This window comes from Vulpes vulpes, chromosome 10, assembly GCF_048418805.1.
Source record: "Vulpes vulpes isolate BD-2025 chromosome 10, VulVul3, whole genome shotgun sequence".
Lineage (NCBI taxonomy): Eukaryota > Metazoa > Chordata > Mammalia > Carnivora > Canidae > Vulpes > Vulpes vulpes.
The window spans coordinates 9,204,624-9,222,145 of NC_132789.1; the positions used below are offsets into that span (position 1 = coordinate 9,204,624).

Genomic DNA, 17,522 nt, shown 5'->3' on the forward strand with positions numbered 1-17,522 from the left:
CACAGGGACCCAGGTAGAGGGTAAAAGCTTGCTGCAAGCCTAGGAGCATAGAGATCTGTTTTTGTGTTCTTCCAGCATCTACACCCTGTCACATGTTGGTCTCTCTCTTGGTCCCTTGTCCCCCAGGTTCCTCCAACACTGTCCTGTTTCCGTTCTCCCTCGCTCACTGGGATTCGGAGCTGGGCCTTCCCCACCTTAGTTCTTCTGGCTGTCCACGGGGGCTTGGCCCAGAGGGTCTCCCAGGCCGATCCTCTCCCCCAGAGCAGATATTCCACCTGGTGCCTTCGCCCGAGGAGCTGGCCAACAGCCTACGGCACCTGGAGCCTGAACCTGCCAGTCGAGCCCGGGACTCAGACTACGAAATGGACTCCTCCTCCCGGAGCCATCTACGGGCCATAGACAATCAGTATACACCTCTCTGACGGGCAGCGAGGAATCCCCAGCCTCACACATGCCCCTGAGGAACACAAGCAAACAGAGATGTGAACTTGTGAATGTAACTTTCTTTCCTTCCTTCCAGAGAGAGTTTTAAGGGACACTGTTAACTGCTCATTCCAGTTTGGATGTGACCCTTCTATTAGGCCTGTTGAAGGGCCTCCTATAAGTTTCATCCATCCACCACTTGGCTTTCTCCTCATTGTTTACAGATGTAGTTCTTGTTCGCAGATGCCACTAGTTCCTGCCCTGAGTCCCTAGGACCAGGCCCCGTCCCTCTTACAGGAGGTGGTGGGGTGAGGGCCAGAGCTGGCGGTGGAACCTTGGTTCTCTTTTTCACTGACATTGTCACAGCCGATGGCAGATTCTCGGGGGTGGGGTGGGGTGGGGTGGGTTGTCAGGAAGCCCAAAACACTAACAAGCCCTGGATTCTCATATTGGTTTGCCTGTTGTAGCCTCAGCCCACATGGCAGGTCTGCCATCACCCATGCCATAGGTGAACACACCAATTCTGCTCTGACTTGCAGCTTTAGTTTGGACGAAGCTCAAGGTTAAAAATGACTTTAAACATTTTACCTCAGATTAATTTTTCAAAGGATTCAGGTCTCAAAACTCAATTATTGCTTATTTCATTGCACTCTTTAATACCCAGGCAACAGAGACAGCTATGCAAACCTTACTTGACAAGTTCCCGGTCTGAGCCAGCATGCCTGGCTTCCATGTCTTTTTCATCCTCAGGACAGTCACCTGCTGCTGAGTAGCCACTGTCCTTCTTAAATGTAGGGAAGTGAAGTTTTGTCACCCTTTCAGGGAAATTCAGGCAATTACTGAAATAGGAGGGTGGCAAGGATAATTCTACCCTGGTGCCTTATGAATAAAAAACTGGATTGTGGTTTACAGCAGCTTTATGGTGAGAATTCAACTAGTTTAAGGGGCAAAGGAGGGACAAGCAAAAAGGCAGGAAGGGCTCCTAGGCCCTATCTTCTGGTAAATCCTTCACCAACAGGGCTGGCTCAGAGCCCCCCAGGCATCTAGTGGCTTATGAACTATTCCACAAGGAATAGGAATAGGAGCTAGGAGTCTGGTGCCACAGCTAATGAGAAACTCTTTTAACAGCCCACAATCAGTTTCTGTTCCAGCTGCTTACTGCTTCATTTGATGAGGAATGTGTGTGTATGAACACATGGGCACACATCATCTCCAACAGCCCAGGGGGTCCTAAAGTCCAATCTCCATCTATACTTTCCTTTCACCAGTAATACAATTCACAGGGTGGCTGGCTCTTCCTAAAACTTTCATGCAGAGGCTCAGAAACAAGGGGGGCAGTGACTCTGGGGTGCCAGCAGAGCCATTCAATATAGCCACCAGGGTCACCAAAGTGGCTTCTAGGAAACTAGGAGTTTAGCACAGCTTAACATTTATAGATACATCAGTCTTAGCCTCTAACTACTGCTTGCCTTTTTTGGGGTGAGGGTCTGGTCTGCTCCCTCCAGCCATTCTCTGTATTTCCAGAAGTCAGACTTTTGCTTCTAGAATTTTCTGGGTTTTCATTGTGGGGGTGGGGATGGGTGGAGGGAGCAAGCGGTGTCACCTCTTCACTACTTTAAAAACGATTGTAAAGCAGATCCGATCCAGATTTGTGGTCTTTTCTAAGGACACCTCTTTCCTTCTACACATCAAGCAGGTCTCTCTATGTAACGGATGCTAAGTGTGAACCAGAGAAGTAAGCGCTATTCTGGATTTCTATTAGAGAAAGCTTGTCACAGGAAGTCAATGCTGAGAAGTCACTGGTACAGATTGTCCCCTTGTCGATACAGGAAAGGGGCCAAGTAGACAACAACCCAAGGAAGCCCCCTCCCTCTCACTAGAAGGGATGGGATCTAAAAATCTGGGATTTGACATTTTTAAGCCAGGGGCACTCGCTTCTCAGCTTCTCACCATACAATTCTCAGGCAGTGCCAGGCACAGCAAACTAGCAGCTCTGATCCACTGGCTACAAAGGACACGTTCTGACTGTGACAGAAAATTGGAAATCACCCACCTCCAGACTACTTCAGTATAAGATGCTCAAGAAAAACACTTTTTAAACATGTCCAATTTACCAGGACAGCTCAAATACATTCTGAAAAAAAGCTCCCTCATAGACTGGGAAGAAGTGACACTGAGCCAATGCCTTTTGTTTCTGCTAGAGCAGGTCGAGATGGAGGAAAAGTAGTGAGTCCCTGGGCTTGATGCCTTCACAGGCAATGAGGAAATGATCCTGCTGGCTGGCCTGCCACGGTCACAGCATACCCCACCACCCTCCTGGCCCCAATGTGACAGCTGCTGGCAGCAAGAAGCCAAGCCAACAGCCTCCACTGAGAGCCCAGGCTCTGAGTGCCAGATGGACAGTAAGCACCACGATCCCTTATCTCTAATTACAGACAAGGATAGCTTGACTGCTCCCAACACCATCACTTCCTTTCTTCTGTCTTGAATAAACTTTTAGAAACTAATAGTCACCAGCACCAAAGAATTAAGTCAACTAACCTGCCTTGAATTTTAGACCAGCAATCCATATGGCTTTATCTGGTATAAATCTTCTGCCTTTGATCATTTCTGGACCGTGTAGGAAAAAGGAATAGCAATTATTAAAATCTTAGGCCAGAGAACACTATTTTTACATAACAGTTTCTTAATGTAAAATCAAGGCCTTGAACTCTTTCCCTAAGTGTCACCTGAGATTCCTTCATGCTTTTAATTCAGGGCTATGTCTCATCACAAATGTCATATGAGCTCTAACATCTCCCACAGGCTAGAGGAACTTGATAGTATATTATCCACTGCCTCTTAACAAGGACACATCTGACACCCAGTGTTTGGAATAAGTAGCACAATGTAATAACATAATAAATGGATCCATTCTGTATCATTATAGGCAGAAGGTATTGGCAAATTTTTATGTATTGTTTATGTACTGTACAAGTAACTTATTCTCAAATAATGCAAATTTTGCTATAATGTACAAATTGCTACACATGAATTAAAAAGTTTTCAGAATCTCGTTGCCACAATATCTAAAGGCTCTCGTAACAGGACTATGGTCTCTTCAAAATCCTTGCTCTCCTCAATGACTTGCTTTTCCCTTTGTCCTCCCACAAATGGGGAACATGAGCAATGCTGAGAGTCTACAGCAGTAAGCTACTTTGTACATCCCTGCACTGTTTTAGCTTTTCAGCCCTCTGGATTTACCAGTTTCTTTTTAAAAAGTATCGCCTGCCCCCTACTGGTAAATCAGATGTATGAATCAGGAAGACTTCAGACTAACACCACTCATCTGTGTTCAGGAGATATTAAAAAGGAAGCTTACAGAACCAGCGTCAGGCTGAGGATGTGGGATCTCAGTGCTGCCCAGCTCTGGCCAGCCTTCCTCCTCCTGGAGCGGACCTTTATCCACCAAAGAGAATGTCTCAGTCTTGTCTTTTTCTAGAGATACCTTGAACCAGAACTAAAGGTGAAGAAGAAAAGTCATTTGACAACTAACCTTCCAGGACATTTAAGAAAGCACACTCAGCCCTCCTGCCTTGATACGAAGTATCCTATAACAGAAATATCTTAAGCTTATACAAACACACACTAACTTGATATCAGTTTTTAAAACTTTTTTTATTTTTTAATTTTTTTTAAGTTTTTATTTTATATTATCTACAAAGTAAAAGTTTTTCCCTTAACTTAAAAGTTGAACCACTGTAGACAGTGATCACTCCATCAAACTTGATTTATAAATAATAACCCGTCATTTTGACGGTAAGAATTTACTGAACCTTTGTCAAGTTTAGTAAAAGGGCGTTCCAAGTCTTGATTATTATTTTTTTTTTTTAGCAGTAATAGCAGCAAGAATCACTCTTGTTACTTTTGCTAGCTGATGTGTTCATGACTTTCGAGGGTCATTAAAAAATAAATAACTTCCAGTTTCAGCAAGCAGAGCTGGGGTACTTGCGGGACTCTGAAACAGCATATGGAATTATGGAACAGCCCACAAGTTCCTAAATGCCTCTACTCGGTCCAAATATCTTCCACTGCAAGTGAACTGTTAGCATTCCTATTGGATGTTACAAGAAATCAACATATATTTTTTAAAAACAAAATAAATGAAATTCTAGTTTTCTGTGCTTCCAGTTGGTAGAAGCAGTAGAAGGGAGGAGGGAATTTGGCCTTTCGGTTCCTCCAGGGCAGCCTTACAACTGCTGTTGGTGGTGGGCTTGTACTGTAAAAAAGAAAAGCGGATATTTAAACAGAGAACTGGCAACACCACACATTAGCCTAGTGTCTCTGCAGCACATGACTGTAAACTATCCTTGTGCTAGCTGAACAAGGCTCAAAATTTAATTCACTCTCCCCCCCCACCCATCTGCACCAAAAGGGGGAGGGGTAGGTGGGTGAGTAGAAACAAACCAGTCAGATGTAAAACCACTTCAGATAAAACTCCCAGAAGACTTGTTGCTCATGGGGTAGAAAAAAAGTCCTTAACATACCCCCTCCCCAAATACTAGCCAAGCACCAGTATTGCTTTCAGAGTAACAGGTTAGACTGTGAAATATTGCCATGGCAGCCATCAAGTATTAGAGCACAATCACGGGGCCTTCTCTCCCTGTCAGGGCATAGGCTGGAGCTAATGCTACACTCAAAACCAATCCACACACAGCACACTTTCTATTCAGTAGTATTCTCCAGAGCTACAATCAACTCTGCCATGGTGGTAGCCACCCCCGTCAGACTGGGGGCGGGGGGACTAAGGAAGGAAAACGCTGCCCTGTACAGCCTATTATAAACAAGGAAGGCCAACTGAGTCCTAAGCATGCATCAGCCACACAGAATGCTGCTGCTGCTTCTCATCAAGCCAAATCCTGTATACCATCAGAACACACACAGACTCGGTCGGCTCCTGGAAGCCTCAGGCCCTGACACTGAACTGATCGTCACAGTCCCTACTGTGCACACTCTGACGGGTCTTGCTAGTTCTCAAATGCGGGGCTTAAAGCGATGGCCCTGCCTGCCATTCGACCTGTGCGAGCAGAATGCTTTGGGGTGCCCGGCGGCCCCTGCACACACACGCCTCACCTGAAGGGTGCGTCATATAGGGGAAATGCGCTGTTGTCGAGACTGGAATGGGCTGTAGTGCACTTTGAGCGAGGGCGGCCTGGGGACCGCCGGGTGGCTGTGTCGTCATTAGCATCATTGGCGCATGGGCAGTTGGATGAGAAGGAACCATTCCTGACTGTACATGAGCCTGAAACAGAGAGCTCTTTTACGCATACAGGCAACATCTCCAGCTTAAACAACATGTCAACTGTGTTCCTTTCACTGGGCTGGGGCAGGAAAGGCCAACAGGGGGCCCCCCAGGGCCCTTTCTTTTCTCTGGGGACACTCCCTAATGGATCATCAACTGACCTACAGACATGCTTCACCCGTTAGCAGGTCCTGTAAGGCTGAAGGAGCAGGCGCCCAACAGTCTGGGTAAAAATAAGGGCTGCAACATCCTAGCCTTCAACATTTCTGTTTGCTGGATTCTACGTATGGGGGGGGGGGGGGCAAGACTGTTACAAAGCTCAGATATCTGATCCAAGGGCAGCTTTCTCAACTTAATAGGTAAGATGCAATGATGCTTCAGAATCTGGCTTCTGAGTGGGGCCTGAAGTAGTTTTAAAGATAACTTCCTTTAAATAGGAAAACAGGTGATGATAATAATCTACATGGGAATTACTTAGCCCTCTTGTGGTCTGCTCCTCCCTTCTGTTTCTTGCCTGCTCACCAGCACATCTCTGTGAAGAATGAGTCAGGACAGCGAGAAGTGACAGTCTTTATTCTAAGAGATATGCTGACTGAGCAGGAGGAAGAGGCTGCAGTAAATAGCTCCAATGAAATGGGGAGGAGTAATGTGAATTTATCTAGGCCAGCCCTGTGTCCCTGAAGTGATAGTGAGTGCAACCTGGTCTCACTGTCAGGTTGGAAAGGGTTTAAGCCAGCTTAAATCGCTGGATCCCAGCTCTGGGGGGAATATGGCAGGGCCAGGAAGAACCCTCCTTTCCTGCCTCCCATACTGTGCACTTGTTCTAGACCACAATAAGCCTTGAATGAAATGCTGTTTTTACTCTCTTACATATTCCAATGGGCCCATGGCATATCTGGACTTCCCTAGAAGTGTTAACCTTTTTCTCTTTCAGCACAAAACCACAAAAGTGAGGTTTTAGGAACCCCAACTTACATGTAAATTCACATACCTACTTAGCCACCAGCCTCTGCTAACCACCTACAGGACCCCAGCTCTCATGAAGCTCCTGATTCAGCCAAACCATGCTGGCCCACACCTGAGCAAACCAGCTTCCCTCCCCACTATCAAAAACAAATCATCCACTGCAGTGCACCATACTACAGAACCCTCACTTGTGCAGAGGACACCCAAACCTCCCAGACCTGTGGAACTCTAATTACAAGGTCGCCTTCTGAGAGTGAGCTCCAACTGAGTCGCATCTCTAGCCCCTAGCACGCCAGAGCCTCAGTGGCGCACTGTTCGACATGAAATGGAGTTCAGTGAGCAGTCTAGCTTAGACCTGCCTAAGAGAGTTCTGTTATGAAAGCAGCAAAAAGAGCCATCAAATACAGCCGATTCACCCATAACAGTTCCAGGGAGGGCCTCAAGGACAGTGTTAGAGCCCAACTTCAGTGCAGCTCTTTACTAAGATAATCCAACTTGGCCCTGGATTGCATTGGACTTTTGTCAGCAGCTGATGCAGCCAGCAACCACTGAGATGGCAACCACACCTTTCAACCATTAGAGGCTTACGCTGGAGGTGAGCTCCAAAATGCCTTCCAGGCTGCTCTTTAAGAAAAATGGGAACACCTGAGTTGCTTCCAGCTTCTAGTTACACTGCACCAATGTACAAGGCCAAGCCCTTTCAAGAAGTACAACATATGGTCAAAGCGGGTGTACCAAGAGGCAAGGAAAACAAGTGGAGAGATTTCTCTAGAACTCGTGTGACTAACATTCAAGCTGACAGGCTCAGGGCAGTCACCTCACTGAGCTGAGAATTTGTGAAGGCCCAATCTTCCTGCCAGACTTTTGTGTGTGTGTGTGTGTGTGTGTGTGTGTGTGTGTGTGTGTGTGTGTTAGGGGGAGGAAGGATGGGGAAGGAGGGAGGGAGAGGAAAAGAAAGAATATATATATTATGTATATACATATAGCAGTGGAGCTATATAAACATAGCAAAGCAGACACAGGAAGGAAAGGACTGGGTTGCATTCCAAAGTCGGAGATATTTTTAAGGTCTCAGATGGTAAACATTAAAAGACTGACCAATCAGCAACTTCACTGATCCCATTACAAAACCACACCAACATTCATTTAGGGCCAGATCACATGTATTTGAGGGGTAAAAGGGAGACAGGCAAATGGCATCACACACAGGGTTTCCTAGCTTGCAGAGCATCTGGCTCTTTGCTGCTTATCTGATAACCTTCATATTCTACTTGGTCTTCACAGAAAGTTGGCTAAAGATGGTTTACCTGAGGTACGTGGGCCATGTGGGGAGGATTGGTGTATGCCGGCTGAACATGAGAAGGATGGATTGTAAAGACGGTCTGTTGTGCTGTTGGGAAACTATTCTGTGGCGACTGCGTATTGGAGGCAGGGGTCATGGAAGGTGGGGTTGGTGCAAGCCCCGCGTGGTAAATGGCTGACTGCTGCTGTGGACTGGCCAGATGGAGAGCCTGAGCGGCCTGGTGCTGATGGTGCTGCAAAGCGACAAGAAAGAACTGAGACAACCATTTCTTGAATGAAAGGCAGTTAAGGTCACACACAGAGCTGAACTCCACATATGAAAACAGGCTCCCCTGGGCCCATCTAAAACGAGGAGCAGTGGCAAGTACCAGAGAATGTACAGGGTGGTAAGGGCAGGGCTGGTGGTTGCAAGCCCTCAATCAAGCAGAGGTAGAACAAGACCACTGCCCCAGGGAACTGAAAGATGTCAAAGAGATCCTTCACTGTCCTGTTAACAAACATGACTACAGAAGCTAACATGGGGAGAAAAACAAAACAAAAAAACCCCAAAACAACAAAAAAACCAAAAACCAAACTCACTGTATAATTGTCAGGAATGAAATTAAAAAAAAAAAAAAAAGGTCCCGAATTCCTTATATAACGTTAAATTAGATTTTTTTCACTCAGTTATTTCTACGACTTATCCAATCACCTCATTCTTAGCACATATCTTAATGTGACTTAAAAACGGTAACAACAACAACAACAACAACAAAAACCAACCAACCAAACAAAAAAAAAACCCAGTAACAACAAAAAACAAATCCCAGGGGCATAGAAGGCAGAGTTAGCTGTATGCTGGCTTCAGAAGGCAGGGCTGTGAGGTGTTTTGATCACATGGTACCTAGCAGGATACTTAGCACTGAAGAAAATTCTCAGTAAATAGAATGAGGATACAATTCTACAAGACCTGAGTTTCTCCTTACCTGAACAGGACTGGGTGCAGGATGACTTCCACCATGTTGGCTTTGCTGTTGTCCGGTGGGGGTAGCTGAAGGCTGAGGATGTGGAGTATGTGGGTGCAGGGTAGCATTAGGGTGCGCATACTGCTGAGCAAGGGAGCCAGTGGAAACTGAAGTGAAAGAAAAAGGTGTGTGTACAATCGGCATGTAGGACTGTCCCAATTGCTCCTCTGTGCCTCATCAGCTGAGCTTTCATGATACTCAGTGTGTAATTTATGGTTATACCAATCTCTATGTTTGACTCCATTTAAACCATCCATTTTCTTGAAAATCTAAGTGTGAAATCATTGCTTACCAGTCAGACTGGCATTTTATTTATATAACACAGCTGTATACATTATTTTAAAATCTAATTAAATTTACTCTTAAAACAGTCACTAGATTCTCCGGACTTAAAAGCATAAGCAGAAACAATTCTCTCTCTCTCTCACACACACACACACCTCTCTCTTTAGCTCAAGGCCATCATCTGGCTAACCTCACCATGCTACTGCCCTGAAGCAGGTGCAGTGTCCCATGGGCACTGACTGCATTGGGACCAGGGGAAAGGGTTGGGTAAGGTATGTGGCAAGGTCAGGGCTCTATTTTCACAGACAAATGACCATAATCTACCTCAGCTGGTCACAGAAGTCACTCTGCCACTCAGTTCATTCACTGGACCCGCCCTACTCAAGACCTTTTTCACCTTTAAGAAATTCAGTAGATAGAATCACCTAAACAAGGTAGAAAAAAATGAACTCCCTTCAAAGCATCCCAGCCTTTAGAAAGATTTTTACTAGCTAAAGTAACTTCAAAGGAAATATGATGGGCCACTCTATGTAAAAATGTGTTCATTAAGATAAGAAGTCAAAGCCAATTCTTAATAAATCTTAGCAAGGACCATACCTTGATACCAAACAGGAGATCAGGTGTAAATTCATTTATTCATGTATTCCCAAAACAGCAATTTGAGAATCAAAATCACAGTAAGATGAGTTCATTGCTTCCAGTGACTACTGACAGTACAAAGATACAAATCTAACCATGATGTGGCAAAGAGCTGAGCAGTGTTCTCAAAACACATCCCTAGCAACATATGACTTCCAGCCTTCTCTCAAATTCATCCCAAAATCCCAGAAAAGTGAAGCCTATATTCAGAAACAATTCCAAAATAGTTTCTCATGTTCCTTATAGGACATGTGAGCAAATATAGACAAACAGGGGACTGACAGGAAGAAACAAGCACTGCTTTGAGATCAGGAACTCAACTCCAACAGTCTAACAGGCAAGACTACCAAGAGTCACCAGCATAGGTGATACCCAGCATGTCCCACAGAAATGTTATGCGGAGGGTTAGGCACATGAAGCAATTCTGCAATGCTTGACACTGTAGGGCTAAAGGCTACCAACATTCCAGCCTAACTCATTATCTCCAATTGTATATGTATTTTAAAATGTATAGATATCTTTTTAAAGTAGGCTTTATGCCCAGCATGAGGCTTAAACTCACAACCCTAAGATCGAGAGTTGCACACTCTTCCAACTGAACTAGCCAGGTGCCCCATACGTGTATCTTTTAAAAGAGGGAAGGGCGAGGCAAAGAGTCAGTGCTAGGATCACCTGTGCATCCATTGCCAATGGCATAGCAGGCATTAATATTTGTTAATACCCAGATTAGATTAAACAAAACACTTTTGTTTATACATTGAAAAGGTCTCCCTAAGTGTAAGAGTTAATACACACTGGAACATATTAACAAGGAAAATTGCGGCAAGATATTCTCTGGGTGTTTTTAGGAAGAGCCCATGCTGTCTTCTGGGAGCTGGGAAGAATAATGTGCTAATAATTGCTTTTCTTGAACTCCATGGTCCCCTGAGTCTATAAAGTCAGGGTCTTTCTTCTAATTCATTTGCTTACTAAGAGGCCATTCTTCACCATCATATTCATTAGGTTAACTTTCAGATGCCCCAAACTGTCTAGGCACTTGACTTGGTCTAAAAGACTTGACATAAATTTTGAGCCTGACTCTGCTCTTAATGAAAATCTTACACTCATTTTTCAAATTTGTTTTTAAATAACTAAAATAATCACATGTAGCTAATTGGCTGCTGATTAGATAACACAATTTATCATCACAGAGAGTAGTTCTACTGGATTAAGTGATGTCTAGAGTCATTCATGCCCCCCCCTTTTTTAAAAGACCTCTCCACCCCCAACACAGGGCTCCAACTTTTGACCCTGAGATCAAGAGTCACATGCTCTACCTACCGAGCCAGCCAAACTTCTTAAATGTTTCATTTGTAACAATACTAAATCTGTCTAGTGGAAAGTAAGTCCTGAATCCCAAGTTCAATTTATGAGGTTTCATAAAGACAGAGTACAGAATCCCAGAGTTTCTATTTTTTAAACTTTATTCAAGAAATATTTGTACTTTTAATAACCTTCTAAGCAAAGTTAAGGAAACATAAATAAAAAAATAAACTAGCTGAGTGCTGTATTATTAATTTTCTGACATAAAGACATTACACCTCACAAGGAGAACAATTATGCCCAAGAAGTCTCATAATGAAGCGCTTCATTGATTAAAAAAAGGTTAAAATCTTGAAATTTGGAAAAAAAGATGGAATTTTTTGAAAGATGAAATATGTTTTACATGCATTTTTAAAAGGCATCTCTGTGATAGGAGTTTACCAACTTGATGGCTTTAAAATAGAGTATTCTAATTTGTATCTCACTTGCATTCATAGCACAAATACCTCAAGTATCCAAACTGTATTCATTTACACAGGCTTTTGTTTTAAAAACTTCATCCTTTCCTAAACACCAACAAACTACAATGCATTATACGAAAAATCAAGCATATGTAAATATGCTTCATTAGCTGCAAATAAAAACTTTAGAAGGTTTAATTAAAAATATTTTCCTCTGTTTATCTTCTTGCTTAAAAGATATCTGCTCAAAAAAAAAAAAAAAAAAAAAGATATCTGCTCAGCAAGTACCTCAACCAGGAACTCTTTCCCCCCCTCAAATATGGAAACTGGAAAGCTAATTGGGAAAAATGTGAAATTGACATTTTAATTCAATACTTATATAACAAAAATACAGTTTGGTTCCCTGAATAGTCAGTTAAGAATGAGACAAAGAAAGGTGGGATAGGAGGGACATTAAAAGGCTGGGGCCGGGGGCTGGAAGGGAAGAGAGCCAAAAGAAAGGAACCAAGATAGAGTAAATGAGGAAAAAATCTACTAGAATCAGGGAAAGGGAGAGGGAAGAGTGAAAGGCAATAAATGCTGGATTGAGCTGAGTCTATCATTTAACTGTTTTTATTATGTTATAATTATTTCATTAATTTAGCTAAAGATTCCAAAGATTAAAAATAAAGTAAATTTTCTTCAAATTCAGACTAAGCTATTCACTGGTTAAACTTTTATCTTTAAAAATTAAGTTGTCTTCAGGAAACCTGGATGAATTCAGGTCAAAGTATTGCTTTTTTGGGTTTTACCTGGTCCACAAGCTTCCTACTCATTGGGTTCCTTGATACAAATGTTTAAAAACTCTAAATGTGTAACTTCTTAAATCCCCGTAACACTAACCACATTATAAAAATTGTTTCCTAAGCCATGATCTTACTGAAGCCAATTCAGTCCACAAGGCTGTGCGTTTAATTTTTAACTAGGCTTTATCATTTTGACCTTGGATGCACAAGTCATGAGAGATCACCAGCACTGCAAAACTAAACATGAAAACAAAATCTCCCAATTTGATGTTAAATTCAGAAAAAAAGGAAGTAAAGGAAAACCGAACTCTTAAAGTGGAATAAATGGCAACAGAGACACAAACCATGACAAAAGGGCTTGTGGGGAGGGAGTGGTACAAAGCAGCAAATTAAATTACAAATAGCAGCCCCACTGTTAGCTTCTTTTAAAAACTAATACTTCCTTTTAGAGGAAGTTGTACTAAGGCAGTTAATACTTAGGTTTGATGATTAAAGACCTTTTAGCTACTTACCAGGAAACTCACTCCAAAATTACTATCAGAGACAGTAAGATGGTGAGGATAACTACATTTGAGACCTCAAATTGAGATAATAAAATTAATTACTGACACTGTCTTTTACATACTACATCACATACAAAGCTTCCCTTTAATAGTATAGATATACAGCAAGACTCCTTTTTAAAGAGCATCTATTAAAGGATTAAATTTGTTAACAATTCCTGGCACCAAATGAATAACATGTACACACTTATTTTTGGATACCAAGTCATGACGCAGTTAATGAAAACTTTTAAGTCAAAATGTTTTCTCAACTTTTAAAAAACTGGCAGTTAGTAGATTCAGACATTAAGTCTTTCTAACATAATCCAAAATTTAGTATCTAAAATCTTATTCCTTAATATCCCTTAGAATATAGTATTGCACATAAAGTGACTCATTGCTGGCATACATTTCTGAAGGACTTCTGCAAGTCAGTACCTTTCCTATCCAAATACCAAAAAGTCTATGACTAGCCTTTTTTAAAAACTGCCCTAACAAAATAAAGATGACACACCTTTCATGTTCATTTCCAAAAGAGACCTGCCTAGATTCTCCATTTAGGAGCCATTGTTTACCTTTTCACTGGTGGTGAGAGGGGCCAAGTGCTGCCAAACGTAATCAAGCAGCTAGGTTGTGCTTTCCATGTGAAGCTCAAAAAGTCCTGGGGTGTCTACCACCTGAGTATTTTAAACCTCAGTCCATGCAAAGACTGAGAAGACAGAAAGGTTTCTTCTCTAAATTTTCAGCACTATTCAATTAAAAAAAGCCTTGTAAGGATAATTTTCTTCTTACCAGGATACTGAAAAAGCCTAATATTTTAAGCTTTTTATACTAAGTTTGTGGTTTGGTTAAAAAAAAAAAAAAGGCAGTTCAGCAGAAGTTTCTCTGAACAAGGAAAATATTAGGCATTTCCAAAACAGTCACATGTTTGCTTGGTATGCAAAAATTAATTTCTGAAGCAACTCAATTTTTAATTAACTCCAGCTTTCTTAAGCTGGGTTATACTTCTTTAAAACTCTCAATTATTTACAAATATACATATTTTCAATGATTTTGTGGCACAAGGAAATATTGCTCAACAAGTCTACTCCCTTAACATGTATTCTTTAAAAAGTGTTTTACTGTTCAATTAAAATTAGTATAAAAAACCCAACTCACTGGCAAAGTAGAAAGAAGGGCTTGTCTCCTTGTTGTATGGTAATTTGGGACATGCTGAATTTGGGAAATAGAAAGGTAAATTAGCCTTTTGAGGTGTGCATTTTCCTAATTTTCTGGAAAGGTTGACATATTTAGTAATTTCTTTTTGTATTCATGCATAAATCATTTTTTTCTTATTTTACAAGAGATGACAAGCACTTTAAACATTGCTACAAAATTAAACAAAATAGGGCTGAACCAAAAGACATTTTTCTTCTGTATTGATGGGTCAAGTTCCACATGCTGACTTGCTTAAATGAAAGGAATAAAATCATTATCTAATCAAAAGACCAACATGGCATTCCACTAAATATAAATTCCACTGAATATAAACAATGCAACAAAATAAGAGAATATTTACCAAGTTTAATTCAAAAGACTCAAACAATTTTGTAAATCATTATTTTTAGAAACATAATAGTGGTAATATTAACCTGGGTATAATATCATTTCTTATTAAAATGTCTACATAAACAGAGGTGTGTGTGTGTGTGTGTGTGTGTGTGTGTGTTAAGTATATATGGAAGGATATGCACCAAAATGTTAACACGTAGTTGTTAGGAGGAGGGATAGGTGCATTTTAAATCTTTTTGCCTACTGTATTTTCTAATTTATCTGCATTAAACTACCAAAAACAAACTCAAAAAGGATTCTGGACCTAACTCTTCTTGATGGTTTTAGTTAGTAGACAAAGTTTCATTACTACTATTTCTGAAAGGGAAAATAACACCACTGCCATTAAACAAAATTAGGTGAATTAGAAGACCAAGAAACAGTAACTTCTTAGGAGGGAAGGAGTATAAGCAACGATTTAAGTTAGATTAAGGTCAAAGAGATGAAGTTTGTGATCAAAAGTCCTTTCTAAGATAGCTAGAAAGAGAATAAGGTCAACAACTACTTAGAATGTTTAATATCCCCTAATAATTTAGCCATTTGGTAATCCGTCAGCATATTTATATCAAATACACCAACCACTTAAAGACAACAATCAGTCTTCCATTTTGTATTCATTAGTGCCCTTTCTATTCTTTAAAAGACTTTTGCTATGGCCATAAAAATGAATAAATGACAAAAAGGTCACATGTAACTGTCGCCAACATCTAGGTGCATATTCTTTTGTTTGCATAAAAAGTTGGAAAAAAAAGTTGAAAATATTTAGATAGAATGAAGTTTAAAAATAGACATAATTCATACTCAAAATACTTGGTTCCTTTATGAAATATAAACTGTTCAAGGGAAATGAGTGTAAAATTAGCATTTCTATGCAACAGATTTGTCTTAGCTTAAAATAATAATGTACTTTTAAAAATGTCTGTATATCTGGCATAATTACAACTTGGAAGACCTAAAATAACTGAAATAAATTATTGAAGAATTAATGAACTTGCTTTACTAAATTATAACTTATGATGGGAAAGAATAAAATACTTCATTTCCTAGTGTGCTTTTTAGAGTATGAATATTCCAAACAAGAACCTTGAGTAACCAGCAACAATCAGATCAAGTCCATAGCCTCACCACAGCCTGCCCTCATCAACTGAGGTCAATTAAATACAATCTATGTAAATTGCAGGAGAGTAGTTCAGATTGGCTTAGCAACTTTCTACTGGCATTAAAGAACTGGTCTTAATGATTAGTTCATTCCCGATTTCACTGGATATTAGGTCTAATGTTTGCAATACTTCTGATTTACCCACATTTGAATTGACTTCAGGGTCCAAGGCCAACTACTTTTCAAATGGAAATGTTTTTGGTAGAGGAGTTATAAAACCATTAATGTCTCAAATACAGTATTTACTACAGGCTATTTCAAACCAATGGACATCCAACCAAAAGACAAAACCAGACGCTGGAAGTAAATGAACACACTGAGGAGAAAGATTCTTCTCAACATCACAGTATTATATTACTACAATGTCTCATAAGCATGGGCACACAAATAACTATTTTCTAAAAAGTTAATGGAAATTTTAGCCAAAAAAGTTTTAGATCTGGGGATCCCTGGTGGCTCAGAGGTTTAGCGCCTGCCTTCAGCCCAGGGCGTGATCCTGGAGTCCCAGGACAGAGTCCCACATAAGGCTCCCTGCATGGAGCCTGCTTCTCCCTCTGCCTGTGTCTCTGCCTCTCTCTTTGTGTCTCTCATGAATAAATAAATAAAATCTTAGTCCTGGTAAAGACAAGCCAGTGACAGGTAACCATAACCAAACTCATAAGCCAAATCAGTCTGTTGGTATTATTTTTCAATTACATTATGAATATGAATGGGTTTCTTACAAGAAAATTTCCCCAAATATGGCAATTACATTATTTTAATTTAAAGGGTGTAATTCACAATAGAAAGTTTTAAGTGATAATGTGGAAAATAAAGATTTAATTTTTTTATAAAAGCAATGCCTTTAATTTTCTAACATTCCTATCATTGCAAACGTGTGCAGTAGGAGCATGCCTCCAGGAAGAAAGCACAAGCAGTGGGTTATGGGTGACAAGGTTTACTGCTGCTGCCTAGGTCCTATTCCTGTGAACCTACAAAATGTCATCAACTGCAGTCCTTAAAAAAGTTTTAAAAGATTTAAATAATGCAACGTCCACGTTATTACATGTAATTATAATTTCTTTGTCATAGTGGCATATTTTTCATTTGTATGAATAATCTTATTAAATTTCTCTTCTCCCACTCCAAAAAATTTGAAATCTCAATGGGAAAACCTAAATGACAGTACAGGAATGCTCAGAAAGTTCAAAACAAAACTTACATTTTAGCAAAACTAGCACTAATTAAAGCTGTTTTTTGAAAAATATAATACAGGTCAACTCACTGATTCCATACTATAAGATAAAAGTGGAAATCATATTTTAAATTCTCAACATTGAAAACCGGATTATTTTAGTACTTTAGATAGCTGCTAAGTTGACCTGCACAAAGTTCTCCAGCCACAAAACTAAGATGGAGATTTTTGCCTATTTTTATTTTATGTATTATTTAATTACTTTATATAGGATACTTCTCATTTTCATTTTACCACTGTTTATTATGATTATATGAGTGTGACTCCTGTCTAAAGCAATTTCTACCACTAAAAATACAGCATGAAGCAGAAATAAAGTAGCATTCATTTTAACAAACAGCAATAAAAATAAATGCCAATGATTGCCAGAGGAAGGAGTGAAGCAGAATGTTTTCTTGCTAGAGAGTGCTTTCACTAAGGCAAAACTTTCTTGCATGCCTTAGGCAGGTAGGTCCTACCAAAAGGTTGTAATACTGGTGAGGAAGAAGAGGAAGATGCCTTTCTCCACAAATTATACTGTTACACAAATCATTCCATTTCAGTTAAAGG

The 17,522-nt window shown here is 40.6% G+C and overlaps 2 protein-coding genes across 52 annotated transcripts in view; one reads left to right on the forward strand and one right to left on the reverse strand.

The window, feature by feature from the left end:
• Positions 1–3,474, forward strand: part of SH2B3 (SH2B adaptor protein 3) — a 39,591-nt gene extending 36,117 nt beyond the window's left edge. For both annotated transcript variants that reach the window (XM_072725141.1, XM_072725142.1), the window contains exon 8: positions 127–3,474. In XM_072725141.1, the coding sequence (XP_072581242.1) occupies positions 127–422 (296 nt within the window). In that variant the 3' untranslated portion in view covers positions 423–3,474. The remainder of the gene's footprint in view (positions 1–126) is intronic.
• Positions 3,475–4,061: 587 nt separating this feature from the next.
• ATXN2 (ataxin 2) overlaps positions 4,062–17,522 on the reverse strand; it is a 116,721-nt gene continuing 103,260 nt past the window's right edge. For 23 of the 50 annotated variants that reach the window (XM_072725137.1, XM_072725140.1, XM_072725133.1 and 20 more), the window contains 5 exons: positions 14,149–14,202; positions 8,938–9,083; positions 7,978–8,205; positions 5,536–5,704; positions 4,062–4,681 (listed from right to left, as the gene is read on the reverse strand). In XM_072725137.1, coding sequence (XP_072581238.1) covers positions 4,653–4,681; positions 5,536–5,704; positions 7,978–8,205; positions 8,938–9,083; positions 14,149–14,202 — 626 coding nt within the window. In that variant the 3' untranslated portion in view covers positions 4,062–4,652. The remainder of the gene's footprint in view (positions 4,682–5,535; positions 5,705–7,977; positions 8,206–8,937; positions 9,084–14,148; positions 14,203–17,522) is intronic. The other 27 variants (XM_026018785.2, XM_026018784.2, XM_072725098.1 and 24 more) reach the window with 3 other exon arrangements.